The following is a 13,866-nucleotide window of genomic DNA, read 5'->3' as shown; positions in this document are numbered from 1 at the left end:
CATCATCCATCAGCCATGCTGGTGGAGGCAAGGTGGGAGCTGGAATCCAGTAACCTCTGGAGCAGGGTTTCCCAAACTTGGGTCTCCAGCTGTTTTTGGACTACAAGTCCCATCATCCCTAGCTAGCAGGACCAGTGGTCAGGGATGAAGGGAGTTGTAGTCCAAAAACAGCTGGAGATCCAAGTTTAGGAAACTTTGCTGTAAACCTGTCTTGGGTAGTTCTGTCTGACCACAAATATAACTCCAGGGCATCTTAAAACTTAATACATCTACTATGCAGTGCCCCTTTGTAGGCTAGAACTTACTTCCAGTTCCATCAGATGATATCCTCCTCCTCCTGCACATGTAACACAGTCACCTGGGAGAAAGCTCCGTTGAACGTAGTGGAACTTACTTCCGAGTAGCTGCAACAACCCGGCAAAACAACAGTCCAGGTGATTTTTTTTTGTGTAAAAGCAAATGGCACCGCGTGAAGCCGCCTAAGAAAGTCGGAGATCGTGGAGGTCCAGCACCTCTTTCCTAGGACTAGCTTATGGGAGGGAGGGAGGAAGGCTCGGGATCGTTGATGGTTTGGGCGGCGGGGTGGACCGCCGAGCCTTACCTGTGGGCGGCAATCCGGCCCGCCTCGCATCGCACGGAGCAACCGCTCGGGTACGCGACGGCCCTCTGCTTCCCCCTGGTGGGCGGAGAGAGGAAAGCGCCTGAGCCGCGCAGGAAGCGCTGCGCTCTCCTAGCAGGGGCGAAAAGGGAAGCTTCGGGCGAGGTGGGCGACAGGCTCCAGAGTGCGGCAGCGCCACCGGGGTGGGACCAGGTAGGTGCGGATGGCGGGGCGCGGTGGGTGCTCCCCCAGCCTCTTGGCTTTGCAGGACTAGGGCAAGGCTGAGCTCCCGCCCGGGGTCATTGATCAAGAAAGACCTGGGAGCAGGGAGGCGCCCGTAGCCCTCGGGGGGCAAGGAAGGGGTCCCCTCTGTACCAGACAGCCGGCTGGAGGCAGCTGGCTCGCACCTTGCCGCTTCGTGCGCAGCAACTCGGCACCCGCTGTGTGGACAGGGCAGGATGCCCCCTAGCGACCCTTCGGAGCACTGCAGAGCTTCCGCCCCCGCCCCAGGGCTGCTGCTGGCTTTCTCTAGCGAGGAAGAAGGCACTCTGCACATGCTCAGTTCAAAACGCTTGGCGGGGTTGTGGGAGACGGCTGTGGAAAGCTTCCAGGTTCAAAGGAAATCCTCAATCTCTCAACTCTCTAACTTGCGATTGTCGTCAAGTGCCTCTGATCCTAGTTGGTAGAGTAAGAGACTCTTAATCTCAGGGTCGTGGTTTTGAGCTCCATGTAGGGCAAAAGATGCATGCATTGCAGGGGACCTCGTGGCCCCTTCAAACTCAGAGCATCTCTCACTTTCCTGAGTGAGCATAGCAAAGGCTGAAAGGCAATGATGCACGGGAGCTGTGAGCCCTTGAATTAAAAAGATCTGTAGCCAAATTGGCATTTGGGGATTGAGGAGGATCGGAGCAGAGTGTAACCCACCTTAAGCCTCAAAGGTAGGGCAGGGCATTGGCTCTCTTAATGTAGTCTAACTATTCCTTAACACCATCTGGCCATATCAGTGGATATTCCACCTCCAGGTAGGTCTGGGGAAAACCCCTCTGAAATCCTGGAGAGCTGCTGACAGTCACTATAAACCAGCCTCCCCCATCCTGATGAGTTGCTTGGGACTCCAAATCCCATGAGCCCCAGTGAACCTTGATTGGAGCTGATGGGAGTTACAGGCCAAAACATCTGGAGGGCACCAGGCTGGGGGACGTGGGCAACATGCATCCCTCAAAGCAGCGCTGGCTCACCTATGAGGCAAGGTGAGGCAACCACCTCAGGTGGCAGGATCCACAGGGGCAGCAGATCTGGTCTCCAAGACCAGATGCATGGCCCTCTGCTGCCCCCATTGCAGCTGTGGCGCACTCCTTGGAGGCCAGATTGGCCACCTCCCTAGTACTCCTGATGTAGATATTCTCTCACCCTGTTCCCTGGCTGGAAGAGCATCATTTTGTGGTTCTTCTCAGGTGCCAAAGTGTCCTGGGCCAGCCCTGCCTCAATAAGTTGTCAGATGGCAATTCTCATTTTCCCTGACCCAATGGTCAGGCTGGCTGGGGCTGATGGGAGTTGGAGTCCAACAACATCTGGATTGCCACATCTGGATTGGGCAACACCTGGTACAGACAATACTGAACTAGATAGACCAACAGGTTTGTTAGAAAGTAGTTTTGTGTGCAGTCATATTAGTAATAAGACAGGATGAGAATCTCTCTCCGTGTCTTTCCTTTGGAATCAGTTCAGAATTCTTCTCTTAAAGCCCTCTTTTTCTACCATCATGTCAACTCGCTTTTAATGTCCATGTATTTGCTCCCTGTTCCATAGCCAAAGCTGAGTGTATTGTGCTTTACACACAAAAAAATTGCAGCAAGACAAGCATAATTCTGCAAACAGTATTCAAGCGCAGATTTATAAAAAATGCATCCAGTTGTCTGCTTTGTATTTTGCCTGATCCTGTACATGTTTATCGAGATGTAAAGCCCTACTGTCATCCATGGGACCTCTTCTCAGGTGAGCAGGTATTCGACCACAGCCTTGATGCATTCTGTTTTCTGAACGTAGTTTAGCTTTTGCAGTTTTGAAGGCTAGAAACTTATTTTCTGAGGAAACGCTGGATGTGTTTACTCAGGGTGATGAACTGGTATCTGCATGCAGTGAAATTGCAGAATTACAGGGTACCCGCAGATCTGTACACATGCAAAGATCTGTCTGAAGCTTTTGAGGATGTGAAAATCCACTGATGTAGTGGTTAGTGTGTTGGACTCGGGCTGGGAGACCAGGCTTCAAATCCCACTGGGTGACGTGGGCCAATCGCAGCCAATCAGCCTAAGCTACCTCTCTCAGGGTTGCTGTGGGGATTAAATGTGGAGGGAGGAAGAACCATGCACACACCACCTTAAGCTCCTTGGAGGCAAAGGAGAGAGACAAATGCAGTGCAGTAAATAAAAAATACATCTGGTCTCTTCTCTCCATTCCCTCCCAAGGTAATGGAATCCAGCTCCCCGACGAAAGGCCGTCAGCTTTCAGAGACTACGAGGAGAGGCCTGTGTCGCTGCTGCCGTCGCAGACACTGCTGCTTCTGCTGGTGTTGCGGCAGTTGCTGCACATGGTAAATGCCTTTGCAGGGCTGTGAGTGGGAGCCCACCTTGCCTGGGTGTTGCTATTCCAGGCAGAACCTGAATCCTACTCAGTCCATCCTCACCCCACAGTCTATGCAGCCTCTCTCCACCCTTTTCAATAGGCCTTTCTCGAAACCTACCTTTGACCAGCGGAGGCTGGTCCATTAGGGCAAATGGGGCTCTGCCCCACCAACCTCAGTCTCCCTTCAGGCAGCCCCACCTGCCTGTCTTCTTATTTGCAACCAGCCCAGGGGGTGCCACCGCCTGCCACCTTCCTCTTGCTTTGTCTCAATGTTGCCCCTGTAGCAGGGAGGGAGGGACAAAAGCAGAGTTGGTTGGCTCTGCCTGTCATTAACTCTGGCACCACCTGCTGTTGGGTTCCCTGCCTTCCATCCTATCTGATCCAAAGGGCACCAGCCACCATGCCTTGATGCACAGCTGCTTAGTCCCAATTACAGATGCTAAAGCCACGCCGGCTCTGCCAAGTCCCATTTCTTATGGGAAGTCCAAATACCTCCTACTAAGCAGTTCTGTGTAGAGCTGATATTTACCAGCAGGGATCTTTTGCCCTGCCTTGTTCCTCCATTGGCTAGGAGAAAAATGCTCTGCTTGCGTTGTCTGTTGCAGGAACCGGTTGGCAAGGAAGAGACGGCGAGACGGCGTGGGATGTAAAGTGTCCAGCATCTCCAACCTGGAAAGCTCTTTAAACCTGGAGGAGAGGTGGGCCAAAGTACCTGAACTTACTATTGCCAATTCCTGATCCAAGAAGGCAGCTACAATACCTTTTGAGAATTGTGCACCTCCCTGCATGAGTTGTTCAGTGGCTTTAAAAGGATCCAGACACATTAGTGGAGGACCCCTTCATAGCTGTCAAGTTCTCCCTTTTTTAAAGGAAATTTTTTAAAGGGAAATTCCCTTATGCTGAATAGGCTTCCTCGCGAGAAAAGGGAAAACTTGGCAGCTATGCACCCCTTTGAGATCCACCTTTGACTGTCATGCTGAATGCTTAGCTGCAAAGTATACCGTTTTTCGCGGGAAACCCCCAGATTTTCAGCAAGATGGCCGTCACCATGCGGCCACCACCAAGATGACCGCCGGGCATGCGTAGAAGCGACTTCCACTGCCGCTCTACCCGATTTCCAGTGCCCACACATGGGTAGAGCGGCCCCGGAAGTTGCTTCTACGCAACTTCCGGTGTCGCGCCGCTGCTGATCCCACATTTTTCAGCGGGAGACATGGCAGGTATGGCTGAATGACTGATTCCTTGCAAGTGCCAAACAGTCATGATGGCTGTGTCCATGCTGTACATTCAAAGCACATTCCTGTCGGATGTAATCTATTAGTACAGTCAAATGCAACATTCTTTATTTCCCTAGAGTGGGCACAAGCAGGGGGACATCCAGTCAGTGTAACTTCCTGTTCCACTGGTCTGGAGCTTCCTCCCCCTGGACGTGACCTGGGAGATGGGCGTGGCTCTGGCTGACTCCATAAAAGAGCCGAGTCATGCACTCATTTTCCCAGTTGTCTTTTGTTCTCTCTCTTGCCTTGCCTGATCTTTTACTGCCATGCTGCTCTCCTGCAGCCATTTTGTTATCTCAATGTAATTTTGCTGTCTGCTGGCTCTCAGCCAGCAGCACATGAATTCAGTCTCCACATGAAATGAACTCACAGTTTGTTTGTGTAATTACCAAGTAAAGCCTGCCTTTCAGGGATCATATTATGATCTGAAATGTGAGCAAACTTTTTGTTACTTTACTCAGAAAGACTCTTGTGTCTTTATTCTTTTAAGAGGGACAAAAGGGGACACCAGGAATAATCTAAGAGATTCAAACGAAGCTGCAAACTATCTCCCAGCTATATTGAGGGGAATCTGCTCTGCTACATCACTTACTAGCGTGAGTGAAGGAAGGATAATACTTATTCCATATATCCTTTCCTACTATCCTTAACATTCCCACAATTCCCTCCCCCAAAGAAACCTGGGAACTGTAGTTTACGCCTCACAATGCTACAGTTCCCAGCACTCTTAACAAACTACAGTTCCCGTAGTGCTTTAAATTTATGGCATGTATGCAGCTGCTGTGTCCTGAACGGTATACAGAGTTGTACCTTCTGCCCCAAGAGCAGGAGGAAGAAAGAGCATCTTCTACAGCAGACCCTCCCATTCTCACCTCTTGCTTTTCAGGCTCACAGTGGAAGAAGCTGCCTCTTGGCAATGGTCTTTCGACTCCATATTGACCAGTCCGGCTGGCCGGCGCATCTTCATGGAGTTCCTGCAGACTGAACACAGTGAAGAGAACATGTCCTTCTGGCTCGCCTGCGAGGACCTCAAATTGGAGCAGAGCCCAGAGCAGATCTCAGAGAAAGCAAAGAAGATCTACCTGGATTACATCTCCATCCTCTCCCCAAAAGAGGTAGGCTGGGCGCAGCATTGGGGTGTGGGAGGCAGAGCTATGGAAAGGGACGCAGTGGGCCAAGAAGCAGCTACCCAAAGCTGAGCATTGCTTTGCAGCAGCCACTCTCCTTCCTTTTTAAACTTGCTGGATTCGTGGCATTTCTCGGGGAATGAACAAATCACTGCTATTCCCAACCCTTATTCAGGCAGTCTGTTGGAAGCACACTTTGGTTGACTGAAAAGGAACCCACGGTTCCATCAGTCCACAAATTTAAAACAAAGAAATGCAAATTGCAGGTGATGAGGACCTCAGACTGCCATAAGTAAACAGTGGCCCTTCTAATGTTAAAGGTAAAGGGACCCCTGACCATTAGGTCCAGTCGTGACCGACTCTGGGGTTGCGCGCTCATCTCGCATTATTGGCCAAGGGAGCCGGCGTATAGCTTCCAGGTCATGTGGCCAGCATGACAAAGCCGCTTCTGGCGAACCAGAGCAGCACATGGAAACGCCGTTTACCTTCCCGCTGTAGCGGTTCCTATTTATCTACTTGCATTTTGATGTGCTTTCGAACTGCTAGGTTGGCAGGAGCTGGGACCGAGCAACGGGAGCTCACCCCGTCACAGGGATTCGAACCGCCAACCTTCTGATCAGCAAGCCCTAGGCTCAGTGGTTTAACCACAGCGCCACCTTCTAATGTTACTGGACTACAAATCCCATCAGCCCTAGCTGTGAAATTATGCAGCTTACATAATTAATTGCATAAACCATGTTGCCATTACATGATTCCATTCCGTTCCTTTCAGTGCAAAGGAAACACATTGCAGGTGGGTGTGACATAATCAATTTGGTGCCTAAGACACCTTGATTATGAAGGAGGTTTTCCCAGGGTGAGGCTCATCCATTGCACTGCAGATGTGTGGACCTGTGCGATTTCCACAAATGCAGGAAACTCGGCTACATAATTTGACAAAAAAACAACAGTGAGTGCTGATTTCCATACCGGACATGAGTCGAATAAGCGAGCATCTGTAATTTCTACTCTTCTTTCCATTTTTGATGCAATCGTCCGACATCCTTGCTCCAGGAAATGCAGAGAGGAGTTGCATGCACAACACCACTTTTCCAGAGCCCATTCTGCCAAAATGAGTTGAGACAGCACCCTGTGTGTGTGTGTTTGCTTCTTCTTGCAGGTCAGCATTGATGCTGCCGTACGCGAGAGCATCAACAACTCCCTGCCGTCACCCGGCGCTCATATGTTTGATGAGGCGCAAGTGCAAGTTTATGCTCTCATGCACCGGGATTCCTACCCTAGGTTCCTGAAGTCCCCTCTCTACAAATCGCTGGAGCAGAGACTGACTATGCCAGTTGCTGACACCTAACCCAAACACAGGGACCCCGGGTTCAGTTCTCAAGATACCAAGTCTTCACACTGCCTACTGCTTGGTGACAAAAGGTCTTTGGAGGGTTGAGGTGTACAGAACAATCTGTGCGATGTGAGCCTATTCCTCCATCTGATGAGTTGTCCCGTACAGCCGTGTACCATTCCATCACTGGCATTTACGTACAGCAAATTCAAGGACATATTCTAGATCAAGGGATGAGATCACTGCTTTCCAAGGCATGGAGCCCAACCAGGATGTTCTAGAGCGCAGGTTTACTAGGAGCTGTTTGGTTCTAGAGACCACACTAGAGCTTTACGGGATCTAGACAACAACACCTCTTAGTGCTGGAGGATTCGATAGGAATTGTCTCCTATGGGTATGCAGGATTCAAGAATGTGGAACCAGCCTCTGATGGAGGAGGGATTTGTGGAATAGGGCTTTCTAGCATTCCCATATTGTGGTAGTTTTGTGACGGAAGAGGTCTGAGCTCTAGGACGATGCCAAATGAAAACAAAAACCTTCACAGACATTTCCGAGTCAAAGTAGCCCTGTCCTCTCCTTACCACTAGACGTTCTCATTGTTCAGCACTTTGGCTAGCAGAAATGGCATTGCCATTCTCAGTCGCAACTGCATGTCAGAACTAGACAAGTTAAAGATAAGCATGGAGGCCCTAATAAGAGTTACAAGCAAACAGCTACAGGGGGGGGCAGGAGCTGCCTTTCCCTGCTTCAAATAACCTACCCAGCCCCCAACTACAGACCCCCCTTTTTTGGAAAGTCCAAATGTTTTGAATGATAAAAGTACTGTAGGTCATATTATATATATAAAAAAAACCGCTTGCATTTTCCACATTGTGATAAACATAAATAACTTATTTTCAGTTCTGTGATCAGAAAACAGCATGATTACACAAGGGTCAGAGCCCTGGAGGGGGACACCACAGCTGCCACTGGAGGGCCAAAGGTTTTTTTGGAAGACCAACATGTTCATTGAATCACCCCTATCTTCCTGCTGAGACTCTCAAAGAAGCCCAAGAGGTGATGGGACAGCACTTTTCTCTGCAGAAGCCATGCTGACTCTTCAGCTGCCAGGCTTGTTCTTCTAGAATGCTTAATAATTCTAGCTTTAATTGTTCTCCTTACCATGTCATGCGAGGTGGAAGGTAGGTTTATAGGTTTATATTTTCACGACTCTTGTCTGTAAACTGGTGTTACACAGACTGCTTTTCAATACGCCATTTTTAGTAAAAAGGTTTTATTTTATTTAAAAAATCCAAGTTATACTTGAGGGTTTTTAAACTCTTGGATCTATGCCATCCTAGCACAGTGACTTGACCATAGGATGGTAAAGTTGGAAAGGATCGTGAGGATCATCTATTCCAACTCTCTGCAATGCAAAAATATGCAGCTGTCCCATACGGGAATCAAACTTGCAACCTTGGCGTTATCAGCACCATGCTCCAACCAACTGAGCTATCTGTATCAATTAGTTACAAAGCTTTGGTCTATCTTAATGTCCTTAGCCATTTTTATTTGACATAATTCTTTTGTAAACTGGATGGTTACCCTCAAAACTACAGCTTTGCAACCCCCTGGGAGGAAAAAGTAACTTGCAGAGGCCATGTGGGTCATAGCAGCAGTAGGTTAAGCACAGACCCCCAAACCTCCAAAATGCCCTATCCCAGAGCAACACTTTTTTGGGGGGGGATCTAGTTTATGTTGCACACCATTATTAGCCAAGTCTGGGTTCCAGCTGCTTACTCTCCTTTTCCATCCCATTCCACCTGTATTTTGTCTACCTTCGCTTTCTTCTAAATTTTAAACGAAGTCCTTAGCTGCGACGATCTAACGCACCAAGTTAGGGGTGGAGGTAGAGGTTCCTGCCACTGCCTGCAGATGGTGCTGCTGGCACAGCTGCTTAGTATCTTTTGTGGGTAGACTGCCTCCAGACACGGAGCTTCACTTTAGCGATCAAAAGGGGAAAGCGACGAAGAATTGGCATCACTGCGCTGTACGAAAGCGCAGGTGCGCAACGGAGCTGTCAATTATCTACCTCAGCGGGGCAAAATAAGGGCCAGCAATTCAGGGCCTACAGGTTGTATGTCGGACCCAACCTGTAATCTTGACCGCTTTGTAAGGAATAAAGAAGAGAGCCATGTGCGGCCCCTGAATGCAAGTGGCGGATGTCCTTCCATTTTGTTTCTGGTTTAGTTTCTCATTTTCAGCTGCAGACTTTTAGCAGATAGGTGATTTCCTGTGCAATGAAACTTTTTCTTTCTTTCTTTCTTTCTTTCCCTGCCTTTCATTCTTAGATCTCGGGACCGTTCACAATATAAATCCATCCACCCAACAGAGGATCAGAAAGTTTGGGTTTTTATTTACTGTTTCTCAAGGGGTACAATATTTGCTTTAAATGTTATGGTTGTGAATGTGGCCTCAGAGAACCAGAACTGACAGGTCCTTCCATCCCTGGGACTTAACTGGATAGAACCCAACAATTACATGGGCACAGGCCACAAAACAGTCACGCACATGTAAAAACATGAACATCTGCTATGGGTTTATGTGCAAAAACATACAGCTTGTGGAGCGGAAGAGTCAGAGAGAAGGAATCCATTTTCCCCCAGCCTCTCCCACCTACCACACAGTAGTCTCAGAGCTGGGTGAGAAAACAATTTTAAAACTGTTTTTGCCACAATAGATGGGAATGTGTCAACACGGGTCCATCTGTCACCGAGAATGCATGTGTGTGCCCGAGAAAGGCTGTGTACACACCACCCATTTAATGCACATTTAAAGCACTTGACTTCCCCCAAAGAATCCCGGAAACTAGTTAGCTATGGGTGTTGGAAACTGTAGCTCTTTGGGGGGAACAAACTAGAGTTCCCAGGATTCCTTAAGGGACATAATGTGCTTTAAATGGATGGCGCACATGTCACCATCTCAGGTGGGGTCAAGGGTGGAGGCAGAGAAAGATCACTAGAGGGGGCAGAGATATGAATTGAGGAATTGCAAGAACAACCATAGCTCAGTGACAGAGCATCTGCTTTGCTTGCAGAAGGTCCCAGGTTTTACCCTCGACATCTCTAGGTAGGGCTGGGAACCCAAGTCAGTCATAGCTGCCAAGTCTCCCGTTTTCCCCGGGAAACCCCCGTTTTTAAAGCAGTTTCCTGCTGTCATCCCGAATGGCGAAATATCTCGTAATTCCCCCGGATTTCTTCCAGTGCCACTCTGCCCATGTCTGGACACCGGAAATCGGGCAGTGCCAGCACCGGAAGTTGCTTCTACATATGTCTGGACATGCGTAGAAGCGACTTCTGGTGCCGGCGCTGCTGATCCCGTATTTTTCTAACCGGGACTTGGCAGCTATGAAGTCAGTGTATACAATACTCAGCTAGATGGAGCAATGGTCCAACTTGAAATAAGGTGGCTTGTGGTTTATGATCCTCACATAGTCTTAAGATACCTGGGGCCGCAACCTTGCTGAAGCTAAGCAGGTCTAGAGCTGGTTGGTGCCAGGATGGGATGCAGCATGACAGCCCCACACATACTGCCGTGGGAGGAAAGTGGATTGAAAATGAAATCGTATAATAACCATGATTCGTATAATAACCATGATTATAATCGTATAATATCATGATTACTATTACAAGAGGTGGAGATGGAGAACAGAGCATGGGACAAACCTCTCACAATACAGTATTCTCTGTAAGAATAAACATTGCAGCCAATGGACCTGGACTGCCTCCTTGTGGCTCAGGCACAACATATCACCCAGTTCAGGCATGAGGGAAAGATCAGAAGACCCTCATATAGCCCCTATAGAAGACGATACTCTAGCAAACACCAGTTTGGCATCAACCTGTGGCATTTTAGTTGAGGAACTAGTTTACACACACACACACACACAAACACACACCTCCCTCCAAGATAAGCAAGAGGCATTGTCGGAGTTCAAGGACACATCCCAGCAGACAAAAGGCATTCTGGGTATGAAGCAAAGACAGGGAAAGGTGTGGCCTGTGGAGAGGCCCAAGGGCCAGAATGAGGGATCTAGAGGGCCGCATTCAGGCCTCAGATTCCATGCCCCTGCTGTAACCCAACAATTTTGGCATGACTCTGCTAGAGAAACACCATATTCTGTTTCCATCCCAGAATGGACACACAGAGCAATGGGTGAGCATTCAAGAGTTTACTAATGTACAAGGGTCAACAATGATCATTTAACATTTGGTTTGTATAAGCTCAGTACCTGCTCCACTCCAAAAGCATTAAGGACACATCAAACGTTCTTCGAAAGAGGAAATAGATTACCCTGAATTCCCACTCCCAGGTTTGTTGCAGTTTTCATTTCTCCGGCATCAGAACCAGAAGCACTCCAAGTGTAGCCCACTCAACCTATCCTAGGCTTATCTGGTGGGATTGACTGTGGTGCCACCTGCCATTTTGGGTTCCCCTCAGTGCCCCAGGCCACTTGTTACAGCAATGCTCTGGGACATTTTGGGAAATCAAAATGGGCTGCTCTGAGTTGCTGCTCCCAGATAAGCTCAGGACTAGGGATGCAAGAAGGCAGTGGTTTGCGTTCCAACCCACCTTTGCCGCAAACACTGCTGTTTCCTTACCGGTGCAGTTCATTTTTTGCCCAATTCTATGTTATTTGTCTTGCTGTCCGCTAGTTAATGTAATTTACACAATTCTTTACATAATGAATTTAATGTAATTATGTAATTACTTTCCACACCATTTCAATTTACAGGAAATGTCAAAACAAAATATTTTTTTTAAGTCATTAATTACTTGTCACTTGTGGGCTTTAAAAACAAACCAACTGGAACTTTGTGAATGAAAACAACCTGTGGTCACTGGATATATTTCTGCTCTAAACGTGCCAAGAAAATGTGAACAGTGGAAATTCCCACATCTGTTTCCAACTAAATTCTCCGGCATCCCTTCTCCAGACTGGGGGAGTGAATGAGTGGGCTCCTGACACAGGGCACTTTGCCGAAAGATGTTTCTATCTCATGTGTGTAATGACTGACCCCATCCACAATGGCTACCTCTCCTAGAGCACATGTCACAAACCCTTTTCGGCCAGTGGGTACATTACAAATCTTGAGACAGTGTCATGGCTGCCATGGGGGCCCGTCGCGTCACGAAATGGCTGCCACTGAGGGATGCCAAAATGGCCTCAACGTCTAAAAGAGCATTCAACCACCCCATTCAGAACAGGTAGGAAATCAGGCATCCAATGGCATGTGGGCATATTTAAGGCGGTGAGTTTAGTAGAAGGGAGGCCGAGCCTGTACAAACAGGAAGTGAGCAGGAAGAGGAAACAATCACTGGTGTATTGTGGGATTATTATTTTTTTACAGGATATTTACAAAGACCTTTCGTGGGCACTATAGGAGGCAATGGCTGGGTGCCACACATTGGAACCTCTGCCCTGGAGCTAGAGCCTGGAGCCCTTCTGAAAAAGCATTATGTGTCCACCTTCCTGCTTCCATGGTGACCAGACGCAAGGGGAGACCGCCACTCAGCAGCAGAGCAAAGCTTTGCATGCACTGTCCTGCCATCACCATTAAAGGGACCCTGGAAGTAGGAAGGGTTGGGAAAGCCTTTAAGTGCTTGCCAGCCAAAGCAAGAAGCAGCCCTGGGCCAGACGGGCCAATGGTCTGGCTCAGCCTGAGGCAGCTTCATAGGAGAGGAAATGTGGGGATGTTGGTAGATGACGGCTTGTCATACAGAGGAGGGAGAAGCTACGCCTGCTGAAAATTCCCTCTTCTGCTAGGAGGAGTAAAGGAGGCTCATCCTCCTGGGCATCTGGTCACTTAGGTTATGATGGGATCCCGTTCCCAACCTACAAGTTGTAGACGGATATCCTAAAAGCAAAGGGAAAGGAAGGCTGAATGCAAAAGTTTACAGAGCAGCAGAGGTGAGTCTTGCTTTGTGCAGCAAGCCACCCAAAGGCAAGAGGTTCCCCAAACTCTATCTTGTCAAGCAAGAGGGCATTTAACAGTTCCAGGACACACTCCAGTTAGGCAAAAGCATTCAAGGAAGCACAATGAGGGGGAGTCCTAAGGGCCACATGGAGAGGCCCAGAGGGCCACATTGGACATTTGAATCCTCTGAAAGAGGTCATCCCCCAACAGCACTTGATAAGCTAATGGGCTGCAGTCAGAACTGCATCCTACAATGATAAAAAAAATGATCTAAATTCCATATTGTGAAAAGCTGGGTTCTGTGATCTGAAGGAAGTGTTGCGAGTTGGGCAGAGGAAGGAAGACCTTTTGCAGGCTACTGATGCCCCATATCTTGAAGACAAAGAATCTTCATCCACTTCAGAGATTTTCAGTATATATTGCCCACGCATGCAATTTCAAAGCTTAAGGGGTCTAAACTTTTTTTTTCATAACGAAAATGTGGAGAGTCTCAGAAGGTGGAATTCCGCACTCAAGCAAAATTCTGCACTTGCCCAGTATGTTCGCAGAACACAGCCTTCCTAATAGTGGCATCATTCCATCACCTGAATTAAGAACAGACCATCACCACTCTTTCTAAGCAATTCATCCCTAAGGATCCATTATTTCCACCTTTCGGGGGCACTCCTTCCACTTTGCTGCTGTTATTTCTTCAGTGGACAGTTCAAAGTTTCTCCTGAACGACTGCGACAGGACATCATCTTCTCCATCACTGGCTGGGCTCAAGGAACATCAGCAGAACTGCAAGGGGAAAGGACACTCTCTGAACATTGCTGGATCTTCTGGGACATTGCATGCAGGAAAGCCCCACCTGCCTCAACTTCAACATCCCCAGGTGTCCACACAAAGACAATTTCACCAGCTCCAACATGGTCAATCCCCAGATTTGGTTGAGGAATTGGGCCGCGAA

At 48.5% G+C, this 13,866-nt stretch overlaps 3 protein-coding genes across 4 annotated transcripts in view; 1 reads left to right on the top strand and 2 right to left on the bottom strand.

Annotated features, from left to right (window-relative positions):
- OPRD1 (opioid receptor delta 1) overlaps positions 1–545 on the bottom strand; it is a 157,434-nt gene extending 156,889 nt beyond the window's left edge. Inside the window, exon 1 of the mRNA XM_060275758.1 lies at positions 306–545. The gene's annotated coding sequence lies outside the window, so the exon portion shown is untranslated. The remainder of the gene's footprint in view (positions 1–305) is intronic.
- Positions 546–763: 218 nt separating this feature from the next.
- Positions 764–7,750, top strand: LOC118086754 (regulator of G-protein signaling 19-like). Its single transcript, XM_060275757.1, has 5 exons — positions 764–811; positions 3,067–3,191; positions 3,829–3,921; positions 5,387–5,615; positions 6,787–7,750. The coding sequence occupies exons 2-5, from the start codon at positions 3,070–3,072 to the stop codon at positions 6,973–6,975; spliced, it is 633 nt and encodes a 210-aa protein (XP_060131740.1). The 5' UTR covers positions 764–811; positions 3,067–3,069; the 3' UTR covers positions 6,976–7,750.
- TCEA3 (transcription elongation factor A3) overlaps positions 7,692–13,866 on the bottom strand; it is a 25,618-nt gene continuing 19,443 nt past the window's right edge. For both annotated transcript variants that reach the window (XM_060275755.1, XM_060275756.1), the window contains one exon: positions 7,692–13,697. In XM_060275755.1, coding sequence (XP_060131738.1) covers positions 13,689–13,697 — 9 coding nt within the window. In that variant the 3' untranslated portion in view covers positions 7,692–13,688. The remainder of the gene's footprint in view (positions 13,698–13,866) is intronic.

The sequence above is a fragment of the Zootoca vivipara genome, chromosome 6, assembly GCF_963506605.1.
Source record: "Zootoca vivipara chromosome 6, rZooViv1.1, whole genome shotgun sequence".
NCBI classification, from domain to species: Eukaryota; Metazoa; Chordata; class Lepidosauria; order Squamata; family Lacertidae; genus Zootoca; species Zootoca vivipara.
This window is presented reverse-complemented; position numbering and strand designations above follow the sequence as displayed.